The sequence below is a fragment of the Daphnia magna genome, unplaced genomic scaffold (genome assembly GCF_020631705.1).
Source record: "Daphnia magna isolate NIES unplaced genomic scaffold, ASM2063170v1.1 Dm_contigs392, whole genome shotgun sequence".
In the NCBI taxonomy this organism is placed as follows: domain Eukaryota; kingdom Metazoa; phylum Arthropoda; class Branchiopoda; order Diplostraca; family Daphniidae; genus Daphnia; species Daphnia magna.
In genome coordinates, this window is record NW_025533289.1 from 14,253 (window position 1) to 39,444 (window position 25,192).

General features: G+C 37.8%; 5 protein-coding genes, 1 long non-coding RNA gene and 1 pseudogene across 8 annotated transcripts; 2 read left to right on the plus strand and 5 right to left on the minus strand.

Moving 5' to 3' along the window:
- Positions 1-4,717: 4,717 nt before the first annotated feature.
- LOC116934915 lies at positions 4,718-6,857 on the minus strand. Its single transcript, XM_045167910.1, is given in 4 exon segments — positions 4,718-5,538; positions 5,541-6,174; positions 6,235-6,534; positions 6,596-6,857. Coding segments are annotated over 4 exon segments (1,884 nt in total). The 5' UTR covers positions 6,725-6,857.
- Positions 6,858-7,449: 592 nt separating this feature from the next.
- LOC123468633 lies at positions 7,450-8,867 on the minus strand (annotated as a pseudogene).
- A 247-nt stretch (positions 8,868-9,114) lies between these two features.
- LOC123468634 lies at positions 9,115-13,791 on the minus strand. Its single transcript, XM_045167911.1, has 3 exons — positions 13,502-13,791; positions 9,167-13,424; positions 9,115-9,120 (listed from the first exon to the last, which is right to left on the minus strand). Exons 1-3 carry the CDS (start codon positions 13,789-13,791, stop codon positions 9,115-9,117), a joined length of 4,554 nt encoding a protein of 1,517 aa, XP_045023846.1.
- Positions 13,792-14,216: 425 nt separating this feature from the next.
- LOC123468635 lies at positions 14,217-15,727 on the minus strand. Its single transcript, XM_045167912.1, has 2 exons — positions 15,672-15,727; positions 14,217-15,055 (listed from the first exon to the last, which is right to left on the minus strand). Exons 1-2 carry the CDS (start codon positions 15,725-15,727, stop codon positions 14,335-14,337), a joined length of 777 nt encoding a protein of 258 aa, XP_045023847.1. The 3' UTR covers positions 14,217-14,334.
- Positions 15,728-15,826: 99 nt separating this feature from the next.
- Positions 15,827-18,077, plus strand: LOC116934914. Its single transcript, XM_032942337.2, has 7 exons — positions 15,827-16,014; positions 16,078-16,184; positions 16,277-16,632; positions 16,728-16,938; positions 17,005-17,156; positions 17,227-17,461; positions 17,519-18,077. Exons 1-7 carry the CDS (start codon positions 15,827-15,829, stop codon positions 17,809-17,811), a joined length of 1,542 nt encoding a protein of 513 aa, XP_032798228.2. The 3' UTR covers positions 17,812-18,077.
- Positions 18,078-20,274: 2,197 nt separating this feature from the next.
- LOC123468631 lies at positions 20,275-22,151 on the plus strand. 3 transcript variants are annotated; one of them, XM_045167908.1, is made up of 5 exons: positions 20,275-20,349; positions 20,431-20,571; positions 20,634-20,768; positions 20,828-20,896; positions 20,959-22,151. In XM_045167908.1, exons 1-5 carry the CDS (start codon positions 20,346-20,348, stop codon positions 22,062-22,064), a joined length of 1,455 nt encoding a protein of 484 aa, XP_045023843.1. In that variant the 5' UTR covers positions 20,275-20,345; the 3' UTR covers positions 22,065-22,151. The 3 variants fall into 3 exon arrangements, with proteins under 3 accessions (XP_045023843.1, XP_045023844.1, XP_045023842.1); XM_045167909.1 differs by having other exon boundaries at positions 20,289-20,571; positions 20,959-21,104; positions 21,421-21,562; XM_045167907.1 differs by having other exon boundaries at positions 20,289-20,571.
- A 301-nt stretch (positions 22,152-22,452) lies between these two features.
- Positions 22,453-22,916, minus strand: LOC123468632. Its single transcript, XR_006642335.1, has 3 exons — positions 22,835-22,916; positions 22,637-22,772; positions 22,453-22,571 (listed from the first exon to the last, which is right to left on the minus strand). It is a non-coding gene; the product is annotated as an uncharacterized LOC123468632 (long non-coding RNA).
- Positions 22,917-25,192: the final 2,276 nt, after the last annotated feature.

The window sequence follows — 25,192 nt, forward strand, 5'->3', positions numbered from 1 at the left end:
AAGTTTTTACTTCTATATGTAAACTGCATGGAATATACTTGTATTCAATGTGAATACACTGTTATACGATGAGTTTTTACTTCTATATGTATACTGCATCAAATATACTTGTATTCAATGTGAATACACTGTTATACCATGAGTTTCTACTTCTTTATGTATACTAAATTAGATATACTTGTATTCAATGTGAATACACTGTTATACCATGAGGTTTTACTTCTATATGTAAACAGCATTAAATAAACTTGTATTCAATGTGAATACACTGTTATACCATGAGTTTTTACTTCTATATTTTATACTGCATCTAATATACTTGTATTCAATCTGAATACACTGTCATACCATGAGTTTCTACTTCTATATGTAAACAGGATCAAATATACTTGTATTCAATGTGAATACACTGTTATACCATGAGTTTTTACTTCTATATGTAAATAGCATCAAATATACTTGTATTCAATGTGAATACACTGTTATACCATGAGTTTTTACTTGTATATGTATACTTCATGGAATATACTTGTATTCAATGTGAATACACTGTTATACCATGAGTTTTTACTTCTATATGTAAACAGGATCAAATATACTTGTATTCAATATGAATACACTGTAATACCATGAGTTTTTATTTCTATATGTAAACTTCATCAAATATACTTGTATTCAATGTGAATACACTGTTATACTATGAGTTTTTACTTCTATATGTAAACTGCATCAAAAATACTTGTATTCAATGTGAATACACTGTTATACCATGAGTTTTTATTTCTATATGTAAACTGCATCAAATATACTTGTATTCATTATGAATACACTGTTATACCAGGAGTTTTTACTTTTATATGTAAACAGCATCACATATACTTGTATTCAATGTGAATACACTGTTATACCATGAGTTTTTACTTCTATATGTAAACAGCATCAAATATACTTGTATTCAATTTGAATACACTTATATACCATGAGTTTTTACTTCTATATGTAAACAGCATCAAATATAGTTGTATTCAATGTGAATACACTGTTATACCATGAGTTTTTACTTCTATATGTAAACAGCATCAAATATACTTGTAAAAATGTGAATACACTGTTATACCATGAGTTTTTACTTATATATGTAAACAGCATCAAATATACTTGTATTCAATGTGAATACACTGCTATACAATAAGTTTTTTCTTCTATATGTAAACAGCATCAAATTTACTTGTATTCAATGTGAATACACTGTTATACCATGATCTTTTACTTGTATATGTAAACAGCATCAAATATACTTGTATTCAATGTGAATACACTGTTATACCATGAGTTTTTAATTCTTTATATATACTGCATCAAATATACTTGTATTCAATGTGAATACACTGTTAAACCATGAGTTTTTACTTCTATATGTATACTGCATCAAATATACTTGTATTCAATGTGAATACACTGTTATACCATGAGTTTTTACTTCTATATATAAACAGCATCAAATATACTTGTATTCAATGTGAATACACTGTTATACCATGAGATTTTACTTCTATATGTAAACAGAATCAAATATACTTGTATTCAATGTGAATACACTGCTATACCATAACTTTTTTCTTCTATATGTAAACAGCATCAAATATACTTGTATTCAATGTGAATGCACTGTTATACCATGAGTTTTTACTTCTATATGTAAACAGCATCAAATATACTTGTATTCAATGTGAATACACTGTTATACCATGAGTTTTTACTTCTATATGTATACTGCAACAAATATACTTGTATTCAATGTGAATACACTGTTATACCATGAGTCTTTACTTCTATATGTAAACAGCATCAAATATACTTGTATTCAATGTGAATACACTGTTATACCATGAGTTTTTACTTCTATATGTAAACAGCATTAAATATACTTGTATACAATGTGAATACACTGTTATACGATGAGTTTTTATTTCTATATGTAAACAGGATCAAATATACTTGTATTTAAAATGAATACACTGTTATATTATGAGTTTATACTTCTACGTGTAAACAGAATCAAATATACTTGTATTCAATGTGAATACACTGTTATATTATGAATTTATACTGCTACATGTAAACAGAATCAAATATACTTGTATTCGATGTGAATACACTGTAATATTTTGAGTTTTTACTTCTACATGTAAACAGAATCAAATATACTTGTATTCAATGTGAATACACTGTTATACCATGAGTTTTTACTTCTATATGTAAACAGGATCAAATATACTTGTATTCAATGTGAATATACTGTTATACAATGAGTTTTTACTTCTATATGTAAACAGAATCAAATATACTTGTATTCAATGTGAATACACTGTTATACCATGAGTTTCTACTTCTCTATGTAAACATGATCAAATATACTTGTATTCAATGTGAATACACTGTTATACCATGAGTTTTCACTTCAATATGTATTCTGCATAAAATATACTTGTATTCAATTTGAATACACTGTTATACCATGAGTTTTTACTTCTATCTGTAAACAGCATTAAATATACTTGTATTCAATGTGAATACACTGTTATACCATGAGTTTTTACTTCTTTATGTATACTGCATCAAATATACTGGTATTTTATGTGAATACACTATTATACCATGAGTTTTTACTTCTATATGTAAACAGCATCAAATATACTTGTATTCAATGTGAATACACTGTTATACCATGAGATTTTACTTCTATATGTAAACAGCATCAAATATACTTGTATTCAATGTGAATACACTGTTATACCATGAGTCTTTACTTCTATATGTAAACAGCATCAAATATACTTGTATTCAATGTGAATACACTGTTATACCATGAATTTTTACTTCTATATGTAAACCGCATCATATATACTTGTATTCAATGTGAATACACTGTTATACGATGAATTTTTACTTCTATATGTAAACAGGATCAAATATACTTGTGTATATGTGAATACACTGTTATACCATGAGTTTTTACTTCTATATGTAAACAGCATCAAATATTCTTGTATTGCTTGTGAATACACGGTTATACCATTAGTTTTTACTTCTATTTGTATACTGCATCATATATACTTGTATTCAATGTGAATACACTGTTATACCATGAGTTTTTACTTCTATATGTAAACAGCATCAAATATTCTTGTATTGCTTGTGAATACACGGTTATACCATTAGTTTTTACTTCTATTTGTATACTGCATCAAATATACTTGTATTCAATGTGAATACACTGTTATAATATGTGTAAACAGGATCAAATATACTTGTATTCAATGTGAATACACTGTTACCCGTGCGAAAAATATAGCTAGCCGTCCCCTCCACTTACTAGCGACAAGCGTGTAATTCTTAAGAATAATGAAAAACAGCTAGCTACAAGGATAATCCTAACAATTTGAGGTTATCCCATAAAGAAACAAGGTAAAAACTAGGTTGCGGGTAGCTCGAAGAAAAAACTCTTACCGATTTTTACTCATCGAATGGTTGTTTATCGACACTGATGCATTAGCTTTCAGAAAACCACTATGTTGTGCGCATTGAACTACCTTGCACATTTTAGCTACAGAAAATAGTTGTTCGTGACTTGTATATGAACAACATATGTATAACTACCATGTTAATTACATAAAATTTTCTTGCTCTTTTCTTGTTCGTATTTTTTCCATAACCAATATTTAATTAATAACCATTCATAGAATTATTATTAACCGTGGTTTGAAGAATTAATATAACATAAAACCCATTCCCAAAATGAAGATATTGTAATTCAGATTTTTACTTTTTATTGTATTTAATGCTCGCATGTATACATAAGATTATTCATTCAGTATTAGCAAACAGGTTTAAGATCCAAATTAATCACTTTCAAAGTGATTTACCAATGCGGTAATTAGATAAGTATCTGTTAACACATTATTCATCGCCAAAACACACTTTTTCTTAATTTGCAAAGGATCAAAAGCCAACTGATGTTTTGATTTTCCCACAAGTCGTGTTGTTTGTCCGTGAGTTGGACTAAAATCGATTCCGTTCAAAGAGGGAGGCAAAAACGTTTGCTTCGATTCTGAACCATATTTTCTACCTATAATGAATGTCATGAATATCAATGGAAAATAAACTATGCTGTCAATAGCAACAAAGTCTCCGCTTTCAAGTAATGCACAGTAATTGATTCTTTTTGGCGATTTCTCATAATCGGTAGTAGTGAAAACAGAGCCAATAGAATGAAGTTGGAACCGAGGAAAAAAATCAAAACTTTCTTGGAAATCTAATTGGTCTAGAAGATTATAAGACTCTGGGAGGTATCGCATCTTATTTCTTACTGCCACTTCCTCGCTGACTGACAATTTACGACTGCTTGATCCACCAATTAATTTGACTGCACCCGAATTAGTGATCTTTCCCTTACCCAGTTGACGCACAGAGTCGTTGGATAAATGAAGTAATTCTTTAAAAAGGTTTTCGACATTTGGTGGGACCTCTTCATTTGTCAGTAAACTAATTGCCTCCTCTCTAACTGCCAAATTCATTAGATAATTAGTACTCATTTGTTCGGTAATTGCCTGAGTCCCTTTGCACATTGAAATTAATACCACATTAAACCATTCAGGTATATAAGCCGATGTTGCCCACAAACACCCCCATTTCATTACACATTCTGGCAAATGAATCAAAAATGCATATTGATTCCAATGTGTTCGATCCCGTAAAGAATTTCTGAATCAATGACAAATTTGTGAAACAGAGCCTCTACTTTAGAAACATCAGCCACATTCACACGTTCTTGTAACAACAGGGACATGCCGTAAACGAGGCCTGAGAAATGTTCAAAAAAAGGTGATGGTAAGAGACCCTCTAACAGATGGAAATAGTATAGGACAAAAGTACGATACATAGAAGCCTTCCAGTCAGTCAAATCGTTGAGTGAATCAATGGTGCGGGATATATCATATGGAGGTTTGGCTTGAGAAAGGCGGGCATTGATAAATGCTAGATAGTAACCTATATACCATTTTTCCTTCTTATGTTTCTTATCAGTCCAAAGCTTGATGAACATCTTGAAAACACCAAGGCAACAAGAGTGCATATACTCCGGGACGTATGCTTCGACATGGTCAAAATCAGCCAATTTTTGGAAGGGATTAGGGCCGACAATTCCATGGACTGGTTTATTTTTCAACATACCAACCAGTTCTAGATCCTTTTTGTGCTGTTCCATGGATCTTGGCTTGAAGGTTGGGTAGGAATTTGGCTGCGGATATACCCGGACACTCCCTTTTCCTTTTGGCACTCGCTCACCAGGATGAAGGCAAAAGTCGCATCCAAACTCGCCGTTGAATTGGGTTGAATTGCGAACAAGTGGACGAGCGACAGTATCAGTAGAAATAATCAAGACGCGTACTTTGTAGATAATTCCGTTCACTTCTATGCCATGTTTTTGAAGCTTATTCAGTTCTTCAATGGCTTGTTCAAGCAGAGTATCTCTAGGGGTTTTTTGTTACCATACCATAGGGCTAATAGTATAATGCAGGATCGTCGTGTCTTGAAACTTGCTTCATTGATTATCCCCATCAGAGGCCAAATTCCGAACTTGCTAGATTTAAACTTTTGAGCTCCATCAGTATTGATCTGCGTGGTAATGGTGTTTTCATCGATAACACCGGCCTCTTGTAGTCTTCTGTAATTTCCGCCAGAGTTAACATCGCTGCGAGTGTCAGGATCATCTGAAGGGCTTGTTGATTTTTGCTGTTTATTATGATAAGTTTTGATGTAATAAGAAATCTGTTCTGCAATCGGAAGTTGAAGAATGTAGCAGTCACTTGAGCGATTATTTGTGTATTTGTGTCCACAAGGTTGTTTTTCGACAGGGACTTTTTTGTCGTCCAACACAAGGTGAGAATTACAATCCTTTAACCTACAGACGAAGGTCTTTTTAATAGTTGTCTTCAGGTGACGGTATTTTGATAGCAGGTTGTGCACACTTGTTAGTTTTCTTATGCTAGTCTTTGTAGCCACCATCAATATTTTGAGATGATGCTGTAAGGCAGCCTTAGTCAAATGATCTCTTAGGTAGAAGAGTATGCAAAGTAATGGCAGGTATACCGATGAATCAGTTTTTGTTTTTCCCTAAAATGTATGTTTTTATTAGTATAACCACCAATTAATAAAAAAATTACTATAATATACTTGATATCCTAAATCTTCTTCTTCCATTTCATCACAGCTGCCATCATCTATCATGCTATCGGTATCTCCCCAACTTTCATCATCTATTAATTCATTTGACTTTTCCAGTGGTGGGATGCTAGACATATCTTGAAATACACTATCTGAAGCTTGGTGTGAAGTTTCGCTACCTGCTGCAGCATGAATTATTGCTTGATGTTCACAATCTTCTGCTTGAAGAGGCAATATTGTCTGAGTATCACCGTGTAATGGAGATTCAACTGTAATGTCTCTAGCTTCTTCTCTAGTAAAAACAGTAGTCTATACAAAAAATAAATAAATAATTGTGAAATCCTTAATATTAATTGGAAAGTCTGCATACTTCTTTGTTAATTGTCTCGCAATCAGGATTCAACAATTTATTAACTAATTCAGAGGCTTTCTTTCTCCCCATTCTGTTGAGAGTCCATCTGGAATATCCAGCTCTTTTTTTGTTTTGACGGAAACTCATGGTTAGAAAGAGAATTTAGTCTTAATGTAATGATTAAAATCCAAATTCAGTACAAAATCATTTTTAAAAAAGATCACAATTTTTATTCTGTCATCACTAATCACGATTTTCTATTTTGTCTGCTATACAAGCTTGTCATATTGTTTTCCCCAGCAATAAGTCTTATTATTACATACAATACGTAAATTTCCACATCAAAATTTCACCGAAATTTATTTAATGTTTTTAATATAGTTTATTCTGAATTCACTTTTATCTAAATTAAAATTATGAATTTTTTCCATTTGTTATATTAAATGCAACCTTGTGGCAGCAGAAAATAGCGCCAAAAAACTCTCATCACATATTAAAGTCTGCTAAGTTTTGGCCTATGCGAGGTATATATATGGTTCATCTTCGGTATTTTTTTTTATAATTTGATGTTTATCAGCATTTTACTCATTATTGTCAAAAATTGTTGCTTTTGATCGAGAAAGGTAATTCAAGGCGTCATTATATTGGCAATTATTAGTCAAGAACACTGTGTAATGTTTTATTTCTTAGAAATGGAGAAATCGTCAAAGCATGCTTCACTTCCATTGGTTTTGTTCGAATTCTCAGATAATTTTAATGACTCTGTTTGTTCGGAAGGAATCGTGTGTCTAGCGTTACCTTACCGAATTGAGTTGTAAATAATTAAAGTTGATGACACAAGTTTGAGATTGCGACACTGACTGTATTGTCTGACTCGTTGGATAGATAGCTTGAGACTCTCTCGGCCCGACCCCCTCCAAAATATGACATTGACACCAGGGGGGGAAAGGGCACAAAGAATCAGTACAGTCGGGCGGGTGACAAGGGGCCACCTATCGGGGGCCCCGAAGATCGTATTCCCGTAAATGGGCCGGAATCCTGGTTGTTCGGCCGGATCTCATCGTCGGCCGTTGGGGACGTCTTTCGTTTCCAACATACTCCCCACCAGAGCCCATGCCTTGGGCCTCGACCTCGCCGACGTCAGTTGCGGCCGGATTGGCCACATGATCATCTTCTTCGACGTCAGCTGGATCGATCGAAAGCAATGGGAATGGAGCCGGATCGGGTGGATTTGGAAATTGCGGAGCAGTTGTTTCAGCTGGCTCCGGATTCAATACACCGTCTGCGATCTCTACACCTTCCGGTTGATCTTCTCTAAGTTCTACGGGATACAAACATTGAATGGCTCGGGTTAATAAATTACCGGATGGGAACTTGACGATCGCGGATCGGACTAAGCCGTCGCAGCTGGGGAGTAATTCCTTGACTACTCCCGTCTTCCACATGAGCCGTTTGGAAAGTTTGTCGTGGATTACGACAACTTCTCCGACGCGGATTTTTCTACCCGACGCTCCCTTTGCGTGAAAATTATCCAGCTGCATCAGGTAATCGGAGACGAACCGCGAGCACAAGTTGCTGACGTAGTCACGCCTGTTCTGATCCATTTTCTTAAGTAGTTCACTTGTTGAATCGGGAGCCAATAGGTTGACTGCTGGCTCCGGCGTAGCACAAGTTGAACGACGATTGTTGAGAAACTGATTCGGAGTGATCGGGAGCGGATCGTCCACTCCTTCGCCAATGTAGTTCAACGGTCTCGCGTTAATCACACTTTCCGTTTCGATTAAACTCACTTCCAGCTCGTCGTACGTGAGACATGCGCGCCCGTTGATTCGTCTCAAAAGATCTTTCGTGATCCTCACCATCCTCTCCCAAAATCCGCCCCACCATGGAGCGAGGGCTAACAGAGAAGATCCAGCTGGTTCTTCTCATGGCGAGGAGGTCGTGAACGGATGGGTCGGATCGAATGTTTTTAAGATATCGAGACACACAGCGGAATGTTTGGGCGTTGTCACTGTACATCACTGACACTGGGCCTCTTCTGGCGGAGAATCGACGGAAAGCTAACAGAAAGGAGCGAGCCGTCATGTCCTTGGTCAACTCCAGATGAATCGCTCTCGTCACGGCACAAGTAAAGATGCACATGTAACTCTTGGGTTGCTTTTTGTTGACTTGTTGTGTCGGATCCGGTTGGTCGCCATCGTCTTCTTCTTCGGGAGCTTCTTCGGTGGGAAGCTCCGCTGCATCCGGGTTCTCTTCTTCTGGTGGAGGTTCCGGAATGACTTGTTCGACGGATGGCGCCGACTTGGATTTCCTTTTCGGAGTTGCTTTTTTGTAGTACAGCGGGCCAGCGAAATCGGTTCCGGTTATTTCGAATGCCCTGGCATCGCGGAGTCGGTTGGCTGGTAGCGGCGCTGCTATTTGTCGGAAAGGAGGTGAAGTCAGCTTCTGGCACTTCACACAGGCGAACCAAACGTTTCTCACTTGTTGGCGTCCTTTCACGATCCAATATTTTTCTTTCAGTTCTGACAGTGTCGTCTTTACTCCTGTGTGTGAATTAAATACATGTTTGTTAGTTATTAACATTTTTACAACAGGATGGTTTGCTGGGAGAAGGATCGGTGGTTGAATGTCTCGATCCCTGAGGGCGAGCGCCACTCTTCCAGTGACTCGGATGAGTCGATCTCGATTGTCCCAGACCGGTCGGAGCGATGCGATTTTCTCCTTTGGGTGAATCTGCAGTCCGAGCTGGAGTGTCCGAAAAGCTTTGGGATAGCGTTCTATTTGGAGCTGTCTGCAGATGGCTAGCTCCGCTTCGTTCAGCTCTTCGGTGACTACCTTGTCGATCGTTATTTCTTTTCCGGCGACTGTAATGACTTCTTTTAGTTCAAGTCCTGGGTCGCGCGTTCTTTTCTTCATACGGTTGAGTGCTCTGAGGACCCAGGCTGTTCTGAAAAGTAGTTTTGTCCATGTAGAGGTTTTGTCGAGGTACCATTCAATCGGCTGGGCTGTTTCGACTGCTGCAAAGGAGACAGTTGCCGTTTTCTTTGTCTCCTCTTCCTCGATTTTCTCTTGAGTTTCGGTGGAGTGGTTTTCTGGAGAATTCGGCCATTCGCTTTCTCCTTCTGTCAGCCAGGCTGGTCCGTGCCACCAAAGTTTCGATTCCACCAGCGCATGCGCTGGCGCTCCCCGTGAAGCGAGATCGGCTGGATTCTCCAATCCGGGGCAATGTCTCCACCAATCCGCGTTGGAAAATTTTCTGATGGTTTCCACCTGGTTTCGCACGAACGGTCTCCAACGATAAGGATCTCCTCGTATCCATCCAAGTGTGACGAGGGAGTCTGTCCAGTAAGTCGTTTTCCATGACTCGGTGTGAAGGGAGGTTCGGATTTTCTCTCCTAAACGAATTGCTAACAAAGAGCTTAGTAGTTCGAGTCTGGGTAACGTTACTTTCTTTTTTGGGAGAGGTGCCACTCTGGTTTTGCTTGCAAGGAGGATGGTGTAGGGAATTCCGTTCTCCAGTCGGAGCCGTGCGTAGGCTACTGCTCCGTATGCTGCTTCTGATGCATCGCCGAACACGTGAATTTCTGCGGAGACGATGGAAGTTTTTGAATATCTAATCCATCGTGGGATCTCCAAATGATGTAGATCCTTCAGGCCTTTCATGATGCTGCCCCAGGTGTTCTTCACTTCGGGTGTGGCGTCATCGTCCCAACCTATGTCTCCTTCCCAAAGTTTTTGATAAATTATTTTTAAAAGTAGGACTGTAGGAGCTAGGAAACCAATTGGGTCGAATATCCTTGCTGATATGCTCAGAATTTTTCTTTTGGTGATTTTTTCTCCTATCTGCACGGCTGCTTCCATTATAGATGTAGGGTCAAATTTAAATGAATCGGAGCTCGTGTCCCATCTAAGACCCAGTGCCTTTTGCTGGCCGTCTATTGTGGGTGAAAGAATTCCGACAATCTGGTCCGACATTTCTTTATCGGTGAGAAAGTCACGGAGCTGCTTGTTGTTTGTTGCCCAGCTCCTCATGTTGAGTTGGGCCTCTGAGAATAACGTGACGGTTTCTTCTACCGTAGTTATGGCTGTTGGCACGTCGTCTGCTCCTCCGAGGTAGTCGTCTACGTAAAGCTGCTCTTCTATCTGCTCGACTGTCGTAGAAAATCTAGATTTGACTGAGAGCAAATATTTGTTAATAGTGACTCTTAAAAGGAATGGACTTGAGCTTAGCCCAAATGGAACTCTTTTCCATTTGTACGCGATGAAATCGGAGTTGGGTTCTTCCGGTTTTCTTGGCCATAAAAATCTGACAGCTTCAGCGTCTTCGGGCTGCAGCGCGATGTTGAGAAAGGCCTTTTCGATATCCGCAATCCAGGCGATCCGGTTCATCCGGAAGCGCATTAAGACCGAGAGGAGATCAGGATTAAGATTTGGTCCGGTCTCCAGAACATCGTTGAGGCTCGGTCCATATTTGGATCTTGCGGCGCCGTCGAAAACTGGTCGGATTTTTGTGGTGGCCTTGTCTGTTCGGTAGACTGGATGATGCGGTAGATAAGTGTGGAGGCCATCGTAATTGAAATCAGCCTCTTCTACAAATCCGTTTGCTATGAGTTGTTCGATTTCTTTTGTGTAGTTGGCCAAGTCGACTGGAGATTTTCGGAGCTTGTGCAGCATGCTTCTCAGTCTTACTGCTGCCATCTGGTGGTTGATTTCCAGTCTCCATCTGTCAGTTGTCCATGGTATTGGCGTGCAATATCTGCCGTCTTCAAATCGCGTGATTTCTTCGCAGAAGGAGCGGAATTGATCGTCCTTCTCCACAGCAACGCAGTCGTTTAAGTTCGCGAAATTTTCTAGACGCCAAAATAACGACATATCAAAATTTAACTTCTCCATTTCAAACCTTTTTCTTTCTTTTGTTGAGTCGAAAAAGCAGATTTGTTCAGAATTTTCTGGTAGTGGAAGGAGACTGGAGTTTCCTGTCTCCCTGCTTTCCGACTTGTTTGATTGGATGCTGTTAAAAATTTCTGATGGCTGTGAGGTGATCTGTGGTAGAGAGCAATTTGAATTGATTAGTAGTTGACTGACAATTGATTGACTTTGCTTCGATGTTGTTTCTTGGGATGGACCGCCGATGACCTTTCCAAGTTTCGAACTGTAGGCTCTGAGTCCGCACGGGCTTGTAATTGCTGGCTCGTTGAACATGATGTTGAACATTTGGTCCATTCCAACAAGAATTCCGACGTCCTCGTCTCCTTCTTCACGTTCGAAGCGGTCGTCTGCCAAATTTTCATTTTCCAACCACAGCTTTCTTGCAAATTCTGTAGTTTGGTACGTGCCGGTGCTTCCTACTTTGTCGGTTGCCTCCAAAGCTTCTATGCGCACCGTTGGGGCTCCTTGCCAGGTGCCCCGCACCGTCATTTCGACCACGTTGTGAGTCTCTGCTGGAGGGGCCTCTGTCTGGCGGAAGGCCCTGGTCGCGATTTGTTCCACCTGGATTATCTTCAGTTGAAGCTCTCTTGAAATCTGCTTTTTAATCCATGTTCTATGGCTGCCGTCGTCGAGGAAGAGAATTGCTCGGATCTGCTTTCCGTATGGGCCTAAAATGTAAACGGTTGCTGTTTTGAGAATAATCTCACCAAAGGAGCTTGCGCACGCTGTAGTTGAGCTGCTTCTAGCGGCCGGTTTATTTGGAATTATGGTTGAGGATCCGAATCTGGTGTCTTTCTCGGCACACAAGGATGTGTGGTGCTTTGCTCGGCATCGCTGACACCTGTGGGGATTGAAACAAACGGTGGTCTCGTGTCGACCGAAGCAGTTTGAGCATCTTCTTTCGTTGGTGATGACTGCCTTTTTTTCTTTCAGCTCCATTGGGCAATTCGTGGCCCAATGCATCTCCTTGCAGAACACGCAGGGCAGCATTGGCTTTCTTGAAGATGATGCTGTCGCTTCTCTCCTTGGTGGTGGTGGGCTGCCATTTCTTCTTGTTTTGCTTGGATGGTTTGTTTGTGGAGTCGGCTTGCTGCTGACTCCGAGCTGGGAAGCTGTCGGTGTTGTTGCTGGTTTTATTTTTGCCGGTTGCGGAGAATTTTGGGCCGGCTTTGGTGTAGTAGCTCTCAGACGGCTGAGTCGCTCTGCAGCTTCAACTTGCTCTTCGATAAATTTTAACACTTGATCAATGTCTGTTACCTTGTTTGTTGCGGATTCTGCCCACTTTTCTTGAAGTTTGAGTGGGATCGAGCGTAAAATGCTTGATCCAAGGAGGCATCCGTGGCTCGTTCTTGCAACTCCCAGTGTCTCCAACGCATTGATATGTGACTGGATAGTCAGCTGGAAGCACCTGAGCGCCGCGGTATCAGCTATGTCTTTCACTGGTTGCAGCGTTGCTAACTTGTGGGTGTGGGCCTCGATCAGGACGTCCGGTTTGCCGTACATCGCCTTCAGTAGATTCACTGCAACGGTGTAGTTGGCGTCTGTCAGCTCAAGGTTCTCCACGCACAGCTGTGCTTCACCTTTCAAGTAGTCTTTAAGATATCCAAATTTTTGAACTGCTGGAATGGCTGATTCATGGACGGCTGCGTTGTAACCTTCCCAGAAGGCCGTCCATTCGAGCACGTCCCCTTTGAATGGTTTAATTTGACGTTTTGGGAGCTTAGTCGATGTAACTGCGGCTGGAGCTGCTGGTGCTCCTAGTGCAGCTGCTGCTGGAATGGCGGCAATCAATTGTCGGAACAAGTTCTGTTGATCTTGAAATTCTTGTTGACGGATGATTATCTCTTGTGCTCTTGCAGCGTCTTGATCGGTTTTTTCTTGGGCCCTTATGGCGTCCTGATCGGCCTTTTCTTTGGCCCTGATTGCGTCTTGATCGGCTTTTTGCCGTTTTTTTCTTCAGCTTCTTTGAGTGCTTTGAATTCATCCTTTTTTCGCCTGACGATCACGTATGCAGCGTTGCACTCATCCTCCAGAGTGATCACGCTTTCGACCTCGGCATCGAATTGTGCACGGGTCGCGTTTGATGCTTCCATGTCTCTGGCGACCGCCTCTGAGAGTCGATTGTATTTAGCTTGCATGCTTTTTAGACTGGTTTCAGCTCCTAGCAATATATTGTAGATTGTTAGGTCTATTTGTACGATGTCGTATTGCTGGATGTTGTGGATCCAGCGTCTGACGTGGCCCTTGATGGCCCTCCGGGATGTTTCGTTCGTTGGGGTGGTCATCTTGGGTGTGATTGGATGAAAGAAAATAGTTATTAATTTGTTTTTGTTTGATTTCTAATTGTTAAGCCTGTCTTTAGTTGTTGTTTGCTTGGCGCGTGATTACAGCGCCTCTTGCGGTGTTTTTTGATTGAGTTGCTGCTTCAAGTTGTGAGTGCAGCGCCTCTTGCGGTGTTGTTGGAGAGTGGCTGCTTCAAGTTTTGATTGCAGCGCCTCTGCCGTTGTTGTTGGAGAGTGAAAGTTTTTCGTCTCTCCCTTCTCTCAGTAGGTGGCGTGACGAGCGGTGGGTCGGCTAAGTTTTGGCTCGACCCTAGTTCACCTAATCGCCTTCGGAATGCTGTGTTCTGTCTGCTGAGAGAAAAAAAGAAAAGGGTTTTTTTTTTTATGGAGTTCAGCTGTTGCTTATCTCCCAACTGATGTAAGAAGGCTTTTTTTTTTTTGAATATTATTAGAGTAAATTTATGGAAGAAAGACACATCCTGTATTTATCGACGACAAGACGACATTCCTAGAATACAGTGATGTTATTGGAACAATGGAGGGAATCTAATTTCCTTCTTGTTTCTCCGCCAGTCTTCGAATCCAGGCGATCCTGGATTTGGATCGTTCTCTGGGGCTCTCTTGCGAGTGCATCAGTAGCCCCCTTCCTCTTGCTCGGCCTTGCCGTGTTGGCTCTATTGGTTTAGGTGGTGTCAGGATGGGAGCTTGTGTCGGCTCTTCAATTGACAGGCTCTCGTAGAGCAACTGCAGAGTATCGTCCTCCTCGCTGTCCTCACCTCCAACTGCCCCTTCTACTCTTTTCTCTTTTCCGCCAACGGCTCCTGCTTCTTCGGCGGCGGCTGCCTGGACTGGTACGTTTGGTTGATGTTGTTTGGGGCCGTGAAACAGCCCCCTGGTGATCCGGAAGTCTTGAGTGGCAGGTGCCGATATTTGTCTGGCGAATTCGGCTCTCTCAGCCGGTGTCGGGAAGTATCGCCTTGGAGGAGGGTCAGTGGCTGCAAATCGATCCAAGACCCGACGGAGATTTATTTCCAGCTGTTCGGGTGATGGGCCAATGATGATTGGACGGGATGGTGGTATGATTGGCCTGTTGCGATATTCTTCACGCCGACTTTCACGTTGACCTTCTCTGGTGTTTTTGTATAGTGGCTCCCGGATTGGGCCCGTCCATGGGGCAATCTCTCCTCGTAGGTGGGCCAAGTGCCGCTTTCTTTTTTGTTCGGGCCTAATTTTTGCTGAAAAAAAAGGAGCCCTTCTTGGAGCTCCACTAAAATGGAGCGTTGAGAGAAAAAAAGAAAAGGTTAAGTTGTGAAAAATTGATGCAGGAATAAGCAGAGAAAGAGACAGATCAATAGTAAACTTTCTGAATTTAATTTAAGTTGATGTTTAGGGAGAGAGGAAGAAAGAATTATCAAATGTTTTTACTTTTAAAAAGGTCAAAAAAGGAAAGGGGTGAATTGCTTTTACAGTCGAGTGTGTGTGTGTGTGTGAGGCGTTCAGATTGTCTGACGCCTCAGGCCGCCACGCGGTTTGTCAAAAAAAAAATGGCGATGACGGCTAGACGAATTGTCGAAAAGCACACACACATATACACTTAACTAAATTTTTTGGAAATTTGATTAAAGGGAGAGTTTTAAGTTTGATAGTAAGAGCAGTTTAAGTTGAAAGAGTCAGTGGGTCTTTTGTTGCCAAAGAGACCCGAACGCTTTGCCGAGAGGCGTTCAGTCAGTTTCACAAAAAATATACCGGTTCAAAAAAGGAAGGTTCGAAGGACCATGTTCGGAAGGAATCGTGTGTCTAGCGTTACCTTACCGAATTGAGTTGTAAATAATTAAAATTGATGACACAAGTTTGAGATTGCGACACTGACTGTATTGTCTGACTCGTTGGATAGATAGCTTGAGACTCTCTCGGCCCGACCCCCTCCAAAATATGACATTGACACCAGGGGGGGGGGGAAAGGGCACAAAGAATCAGTACAGTCGGGCGGGTGACAAGGGGCCACCTGTCGGGGGCCCCGAAGATCGTATTCCCGTAAATGGGCCGGAATCCTGGTTGTTCGGCCGGATCTCATCGTCGGCCGTTGGGGACGTCTTTCGTTTCCAACACTGTTTTTGGTGTTGGAACACTAAGTTCCATTTTTAAACCTCCCCTTCCAGACAGTTTGAGTGAAAGTGTTCTTGTGGTGCATTCTTGGATCTCAGACAACGAACAACTCACTATTCGGTATAAAACTTCTACCTTTTTATCCATTAAGAGATGTTCAAACTCTTTTACTTATCGTTTTAGGTGGCACAAGAGAACTAAGAACAATTGGAATGACAAAATCTATGGAAGTAATTCAACTGAAGGGCCGGATGATGAATTTAGATCTGGTCGACCACTCATGTTATCTGGTAAGTTCAAAGTCTTGTTCGTCCTTGTTTCCCTGGTATTTTTTTGGACTATTATTACTGTGTCATTAATTCTAATTTCTATGTATTTACAGAGGACAAAGATTTTCTTAAGAAAAATCTACTGCAATTAAAAAAGAAATCCCTGTCGAAAGATGTCACACAGCATAGTAATAATGCAAGCAAAGGTAAACGATCAACAACGAGCAAACCGAATACCACAACATCAAGCTCGGCTGCTATTGCAACCAAAAGCAAGCCTTTGTCTCTTAACCAAACTGCACGAGAGGATGACGATCATACCAAGAAGACTCGAAGTCGTCGTCACCTAGATTTTTATCAAGCAGAAAGTGCAGCTTGCATAGGTGGCAAAGAAAACGATGAAGATCAAACAACCAGCACATCATTGGAAAAGGATGACTCAGCTCGAATTAAACGTCGGTTGGAACAAGTTAGTTATATTCGACTGACTTTTGTATTCTGACTCGAACTGATTTTGTTTAAGTAATATGATTATTTGAATATTTGTTTGTTTGTGTATTATAGGAAAACGATGAACTTAAGAAAAAAGTTGCTCGTCTGGAAAACGAAAAGGAAGAAGAGCGAAAAATTCTTAATGGACAGATAACGGAACTCGAAATACAATTGAATACACTCGAAGATGTCTGCAAAGAAAAAACCAACGACGTATCTGGCCTAAATGATACGCTAGAGAAAATGCACTCCGATCAACTTCTTCCAACAGTTCTTATTCAACGTGAGTATGAAGAATTGCAATAAAATAATAACATCTGCTAACACAATTACTAATAATACTATTTAGATATCACGGGCCTTATTGATGTCATCAAGGCCGATTCTGAGAAAAGGCAGGCGGAGCTTTCGCGTCTACAGTCAATGAAACTGACCACTGTCCCTGCATCTGCCGTTTCAACTCCTTGTTCTTCTCCACACGCTACTCCCTCGAAGCGATTAGTAAGGAACATAGTTTATTTTCTTTTTAAAAGTAGGAAAAATAACTAATAGTCCATATACATTCATTTAGGTAAAGCTTGATGGTGATGTATTTATTGATCGAGATGCACTTAAAAATGCCGTTGCCTATGGATCTACTGCTAATACGGATCATAACCTAAACTTAATGATCAACACGATCTTGGATGCATTCTTCACACAAAGCCAATTGGCAGGCTATAGTTTATCGGGAAAGGCGTGCCCAAATATGAAGGGGAGTAAACCGAAGCCCAAGATTCCCTCAAACATCATTCAAGCTCTCAAAAGTACTTTTTTAATTCAAAGCCCTTTTTATTCCACAATATGACAATTTTTTTTCTTAGATTTTGTGCGAAGAAATTGGAAAGAATGGTACAAATTGGTACCAACTGACAAAGCAATAAACAGTGGCGTGGGTGCTAAACTTCGTTCATGTCATACGGCAGCTAAGAACAAAGGAAAAAAATCATCACTTACCAAACAGCCTTTGTTTATCGGAGATAATGACAGCGAAGATGACAACGGTAATTCTAAAGATGGTGTTGACGATAACGAAGACAATATTTCCGTACGTAGTTCTGATTTTGAAAATGAAGACTCGTCATCACAAGCTGCCGAAGAAAACGACGTTATCTAGCTTATATGTGTTCTCCACTGTCATTTATCATCTTCCACAGCTTTTGGTCTGATTGTCAACTTGATTTATTTATTATTCCAGTTTCGGCGTTTTAATAACCTGCCCCTTTTTTATAACCGTTACCTTTTATTGTTCGTCGTTGATATTATGTATACTGCCTCCGGCCTCTCTACTTACGGTTAATTTTCTTTGTGACTTATTTAATTAAGTCATACATGGAAGAGTTTTTGTATGCGCAATAGCAAACTCGTGTGCAATAAACAGAAATAAAAATGAATCTATATTTTCGATTAGTGATTTTTATCATTATTAATTAATTGTTCTATGTAGGTTCAAATTAAGTATTTTAAATGCTGTTGTTTAGCTAGCTTAAAAGTAGGTTTTTTCATAAAACCAAGAAACTAGCTTTATTATTAAATACTCGATTTCACCAAGTAAAAATCTTGCTCGTGGGGGTGCAAAGCTAGCACGCAAAAAACATGCTATTGCCACTTGACACCAACCTTTTTTATCAACTAGCTACTAGCTAGTTTTCAACTACATTTTTCGCACGGGTATACCATGAGTTTTTACTTCTATATGTATACTGTAACAAATATACTGGTATTTTATGTGAATACACTGTTATACCACGAGTTTTTACTTCTATATGTAAACAGCATCAAATATACTTGTATTCAATAAGAATACACTGTTATACCATAAGATTTTACTTCTATATGTAAACCGCATCAAATATACTTGTATTGAATGTGAATACACTGTTATACCATGAGTTTTTATTTCTATATGTAAACAGCATCAAATATACTTGTATTCAATGTGAATACACTGTTATACCATGAGTTTTTACTTCTATATGTAAACAGCATCAAATATACTTGTATTGAATGTGAATACACGGTTATACCATGTGTTTTTACTTCTATTTGTATACTGAATCAAATATACTTGTACTTAATGTGAATACACTGTTATACCATGAGTTTCTACTTCTATATGTAAACAGGATCAAATATACTTGTATTCAATGTGAATACACTGTTATAGCATGAGTTTTTACTTCTATATGTATACTTCATCAAATATACTTGTATTCAATGTGAATACACTGTTATAGCATGAGTTTTTACTTCTATATGTATACTTCATCAAATATACTTGTATTCAATGTGAATACACTGTTATACCATGAGTTTTAACTTTTATATGTAAACAGCATCAAATATACTTGTATTCAATGTGAATACACTGTTATACCATGAGATTTTACTTCTATATGTAAACAGCATCAAATATACTTATATTCAATGTGAATACACTGTTATACCATGAGTCTTTACTTCTATATGTAAACAGGATCAAATATACTTGTATTCAATGTGAATACACTGTTATACCATGAGTTTTTACTTCTATATGTAAACAGGATCAAATATACTTGTATTCAATATGAATACACTGTTATACCATGAGTTTTCACTTCTATATGTATTTTGCATCAAATATACTTGTATTCAATGTGAATACACTGTTATACCATGAGTTTTTACTTCTATATGTATACTGCATCAAATATACTTGTATTCAATGTGAATACACTGTTATACCATGAGTCTTTACTTCTATATGTTAACAGGTTCAAATATACTTGTATTCAATGTGAATACACTGTTATACCATGAGTTTTTACTTCTATATGTAAACAGGATCAAATATACTTATATTCAATGTGAATACACTGTTATACCATGAGTTTTCACTTCTATATGTAAACAGCATCAAATATACTTGTATTCAATGTAAATACACTGTTATACCACGATTTTCTACTTCTATATGTAAACAGGATCAAATATACTTGTATTCAATGTGAATACACTGTCATATCATGAGTTTTTACTTCTATATATAGACAGGATCAAATATACTTGTATTCAATGTGTATACTCTGTTATACCATGAGTTTTTACTTCTATATGTAAACTGCATCAAATATACTTGTGTATATGTGAATACACTGTTATACCATGAGTTTTTACTTCTATATGTATACTGCATCAAATATACTTGTATTCAATGTGAATACACTGTTATACCATGAGGTTTTACTTCTATATGTAAACAGGATCAAATATACTTGTATTCAATGTGAATACACTGTTATATTATGATTTTATTCTTCTACATGTAAACAGAATCAAATATAGCTTTATTCAATGTGAATACACTGTGATACCATGAGTTTTAACTTCTATATAAAAACAGGATCAAATATACTTGTATTCAATGTGAATACACTGTTATATTATGAGTTTATACTTCTATATGTAAACAGGATCAAATATACTTGTATTCAATGTGAATACACTGTGATACCATGAGTTTTTACTTCTATAGAGTGGTTCGAGGTTGCCATCTTGGATAGTTATTTCTCCCAGTTTGGTGCAACCTCAAACCCAAAAAGCATTGGCAATTTTAGATAAATATTGCCAGCCAACTGTCAGTTTACATTCTCTTCTTTGTTTAAAAAAATGGGTAGGCGTTATTGCTGTGTTGAAAACTGTTCTAACAAAGAAGGGAATCATACAGTTTTAAGTTTTTTTTCTATTCCCAAAGTGAATGTGCACTCTAAAGTGAATTCTGTTGTGGCTATTCGAACCCAAAACCGACGAAAAAAGTGGCTTGAAATTATCGATCCTTTAAACAAGCTAGATTTGTCACGTACAAATTTTGTCTGTTCTAAGCATTTTGTCTCAGGTAATATTGCTACAATGATATTTCTAAAATCAAGTTAAAAAAGTGTTGTTCTTGCATATTAGGGTCACCCGTAGATGATTGTGAAGATGTAGCTTGGGTTCCTTCACTGATGATAAATAATGAAAATGACATTCAAGAAAATAACGAAGAAGTTAATGCTAGTAATTCTGAATGTAACTTGACTGATGTCATCGAAGGTAATTTATTTGTGATGTGTAATAATTCACAACAGTGATTGCAATACTTTTATTTCTAGATGATCACATTACTGATTCAGTTGTCATTAAAAACTATTTAGAAGCTAATACGAGTGATGTGCAAAAAGGTATTTTATCAATATGTTTCATCAACCCCACAAAACATTTATTAAAGTGTTTTTTATTTCAGAACATCAATCTTCTCGTTCTGTGGCTTTCTTGGAAAGTGAAATATTACACCTAAAATTGGAGTGTGAAAAGTTGAAGGAAGAAAAGACGAGATTCATGGATCATCTCAAGGATTCCTCAAACCAAATTCTTGAGTTAACAAAGGAGGTAAAAAACCTAAACCAAATTAACCAAGAATTGAAGAAAAAAGTAGCGGATACTGACATAAGTAAATTCATTATTAATAATGACAAGCGTTGTAAATTTTACACTGGCATCGACTCTTATGAAAAATTTATTGCCTTATTTGACTTCATCGAACAATCTGCTCCGAAACCACATCCACTAGAAGTCCTTACGCATTTCCAACAGTTTGTCCTAACCCTAGTAAAATTACGTTTAAATCTCAGGCTTGAAGATCTTGGACATCGATTTAACATAGCAAAGTCTACCGTCTCTAAATATGTGCACATTTGGGTCACAGGCATGTATCAAGTATTCGTACCAACATTTCTATTTTGGCCGGGAGAACGAGAAGTAAAAGCTACACTTCCGATGGTTTTTCGTGAACATTTTGAGCGCTGCATTTCAATTATTGATTGCTTTGAAATTTTTGTCCAGCGATCTACCAAATTCAAAGAGCGCGCTTCAACGTTTTCATCCTACAAACATCACAACACAATCAAATACTTGATTTCTCTTACTCCACAAGGAACTGTATCGTTTATTTCCCTCGGCTATGGAGGTCGCTGTAGCGACAAATTTATTGTCGAGGATTCTGGATATATTGATAATTTAAAAGAAGGGGATGTAGTACTAGCTGATCGCGGATTTTTAGTAAATGATCTCATTAATCTTTGCGATGCCGAGCTAAAGACAACTGCATTCAAAGGCAAACGATCCCAGTTGAGTCAATTAGAAGTGGAAGAGTCTCGCACACTCTCTAAAGTAAGAATTCATGTGGAAAGGGTGATTGGCACATTAAAACAACGTTTTTCAATTTTGAGTGGACCGTTAATCACTGAAATGTTTTTCACGGACGAGGATGAAATATGTTTCGTAGATAAAATAGTGAAAGTGGCGAGTGCGTTAAATAATTGTAATTTCAGTATTGTTCCTCGGGATTGATAACTTCTTTATTATTTAATGTTTAAATACAAATGCAACTGAGTGTTAATTTGATGGGAAACCATTAATTACAAACTTTGTTTTTTAGCAGACGTTTTTCTTCATTTTTCTTTTTTGACATGGCTTTTGTACAGAGATCACACTTCCATGAACTATAAATTCGTTTTAAATTCAAATGACTTAGAACACAACTTCTATGAAATACTTTTCTCAAACAAGTAATTCCCCAATTAATAAAGGGAAACCATAATATAATACAAAAATGAAATCTTACTCAGATGTCATGGCTCGATAAAATTGCTGCCCATCTATATCCAAAAAATTGACTTTGCTTATCTTGAAAAACCGAGATATTAAACAAAGATATTAATTACAAACTATGAATATACTTAAAAGTAATGAAATCAACTTGTGTACTCCTTTGTATCAAACTTCTGGCTGATGAAGAGCAGCCTCCTTTCCTTGCTGCTTGCGAGTCTCCTCTGACCAATGCTGGTGTTGAAATCACTATGTAAGAAGTTTGGAGATTAACTAGTTTTAAATGATGCCAATTACATTGCAAACACACATACCAGCACACGAATAAATAAAACATATCGTGTTAACACAGGGCACGCCAATCATGACGCTAACACAGGGCACGCCAATCATGACGCTAACAGGGCACGCCGATCACGACGCTAACGGGGCACGCCATCATGACGCAATCTTTACAACCAAGTTTAATATTATATTGGAATAGAAATTGACAACATTATAACCTTATTTACCTGAAATTGCTCACTCCAGCAGTAACAATGCAATCACATAGCACAGACCACGCTATTGATGCTTGGCGTCTGCTTGAAATGAAACCGATTCAAAATTGATTTCTAACAAATCAAATGTTTCAGAAAATGCAATTTACATATTTAAAAAGATAAATAATAAAAAATAGATACACGAAAGTTAATTTTATTTGATAATTTTACTTTTTTCTTATTTGTAAATTAACGCTGAGGTTGATGATGAACAGATGACGCCATCTTCATAACGCTATCGAACCATGCGACCTTTACCGATAGATGGAGAATTTTTGAACCAGGCTTTGGTATAGAGCAGTAAAACATTCTACGTTGCACGTTCTCCACAAATGCGAAAATCTCATTTGTGTCCAAGTTGGTCTGCTGCGGCTGCAGCGTCTTATGGAGAAACCAACTTCTTCATGTTTAAAAATAAGTTTTCATAAATATAATTCAGATTTTCCCCCTTTTCTTCCTAGCAGAGGGTACCCTATTCATTTTTTCATTTCCTAATTTTTTTTCTAGCCCTAGTTCTATCTGGTTTATTTTTATTTAGCTATTGTTTGTGAATGGTTTGTTGTTCATCCCCTTGTAGCAGACGAATTTCTGGCAGCAAACGAAATTCTTCGGCTAAAAGAGACGAGCAACTTACAAACAAAAATAAAATAAATAAAGTAGATAGAACTGGAGCTAGAAAAAAATATTGGGAAATGAAAAGATGAATAGGGTACCCACTGCTAGGAAGAAAAGGGGTAAATCTAAATTATAGTTATAAAAACTTAATTTTTAACGTGAAGAAGATGGTTTCTCCATAAGACGCTGCAGCCGCAGCAGACCAACTTGGACACAAATGTGATTTTCGCATTTGTGGAAAACGCGCAACGCAGGATGTTTTACTGCTCTATTAAAATATTATACAAATATTCGTTTCTTGCTTTAAAATATATTTCATAGTTAATAAAAACGTAATCAAAAACATCGTACAAATTATTTCATCGAAATTTTTTGATTGAATTCATCTCCAAAGCACTGGGCATTGCCTTGGCATCGGTAGAGGGAAGACGCGTTGAAGGACAGGGGAGATCTGGCTAGGGGAGAAAAAACTGCAGAGTGAGCACGTTTCTTTACTTATTCTTTAAAATTTATCATTTCTGAAAGGAAATTGAAATTTTTAACAAATGAACTTCATAGTTATGGCTACAGTTAATATGTTTAAAAAATTAAAACTTGAATTCGGCTAAATTACGCGTGATTTACAAGACGGTAAAATGATATCAGATGTCATAGCGGTTTGAAAAAAGGCAAAGTATATACAGAGTGCCTGTTTCTATCAAGCCGCCATCTCTTGCTTAGACTTGGTTGGTCAATTTTTTGAAAATGTTTTCCGAGGCTCTTATGAGACTTGAAATTATTTGGTAGAAATAGGCCCATTTTATTGTAGAAATAGGACCGCTTTAAAATATTTTTTAAAGTGGTCCTATTTTGTAGGGTCCTATTTCGTAGGTCCTATTTGACGGACCTATATTGTAGGGTCCTATATTGTCCGGGCCTATTTCACCGGCTACCGTGTATTCACATTGAATACAAGTATATTCCATGCAGTTTACATAAAGAAGAAAAACCCATGGTATAACAGTGTATCCACATTGAATACAAGTATATTCCATGCAGTTAACATATAGAAGTAAAAACTCAAGGTATAACAGTGTATTCACATTGAATACAAGTATATTTGATGCTGTTTACATATAGAAGTAAAAACTCATAGTATAACAGTGTATTCACATTGAATACAAGTATATTCCATGCAGTTTACATATAGAAGTAAAAACTCATTGTATAACAGTGTATTCACATTAAATACAAGTATATTCCATGCAGTTTACATATAGAAGTAAAAACTCATGGTATAACAGTGTTTTCACATTTAATACAAGTATATTTGATGCAGTTAACATATAGAAGTAAAAACACATGGTATAACAGTGTATTCACATTGAATACAAGTATATTTGATGCTGTTTACATATAGAAGTAAAAACTCATCGTATAACAGTGTATTCACATTGAATACAAGTATATTCCATGCAGTTTACATATAGAAGTAAAAACTCATGGTATAACAGTGTATTCACATTGAATACAAGTATATTTGATGCTGTTTACATATAGAAGTAAAAACTCATGGTATAACAGTGTATTCACATTGAATACAAGTTTATTCCATGCATTTTACATATAGAAGTAAAAACTCATGGTATAACAGTTTATTCACATTGAATACAAGTATATTCCATGCAGTTTACATATAGAAGTAAAAACTCATGGTATAACAGTGTATTTACA

Excerpts from the sequence above, each read along its gene's own strand:
- LOC116934914 (XM_032942337.2), top strand. The coding sequence starts at position 15,827 with ATGGGCCGGAATCCTGGTTGTTCGGCCGGATCTCATCGTCGGCCGTTG. Across the intron at positions 16,633-16,727 it reads TTAAACGTCGGTTGGAACAA|GAAAACGATGAACTTAAGAA; the intron begins GTTAGTTATATT and ends TGTGTATTATAG. Across the intron at positions 17,157-17,226 it reads CTACTCCCTCGAAGCGATTA|GTAAAGCTTGATGGTGATGT; the intron begins GTAAGGAACATA and ends ACATTCATTTAG.
- LOC123468631 (XM_045167907.1), top strand. The coding sequence starts at position 20,346 with ATGGGTAGGCGTTATTGCTGTGTTGAAAACTGTTCTAACAAAGAAGGG. Across the intron at positions 20,769-20,827 it reads CTTGACTGATGTCATCGAAG|ATGATCACATTACTGATTCA; the intron begins GTAATTTATTTG and ends TTTTATTTCTAG. Across the intron at positions 20,897-20,958 it reads TACGAGTGATGTGCAAAAAG|AACATCAATCTTCTCGTTCT; the intron begins GTATTTTATCAA and ends TTTTTATTTCAG.
- LOC123468634 (XM_045167911.1), bottom strand. The coding sequence starts at position 13,791 with ATGACCACCCCAACGAACGAAACATCCCGGAGGGCCATCAAGGGCCAC. Across the intron at positions 13,425-13,501 it reads GCTGCATACGTGATCGTCAG|GGCCAAAGAAAAGGCCGATC; the intron begins GCGAAAAAAGGA and ends AGACGCAATCAG.
- LOC123468635 (XM_045167912.1), bottom strand. The coding sequence starts at position 15,727 with ATGTCATATTTTGGAGGGGGTCGGGCCGAGAGAGTCTCAAGCTATCTA. Across the intron at positions 15,056-15,671 it reads TCAAGCTATCTATCCAACGA|TGGAGCTCCAAGAAGGGCTC; the intron begins GTCAGACAATAC and ends GCTCCATTTTAG.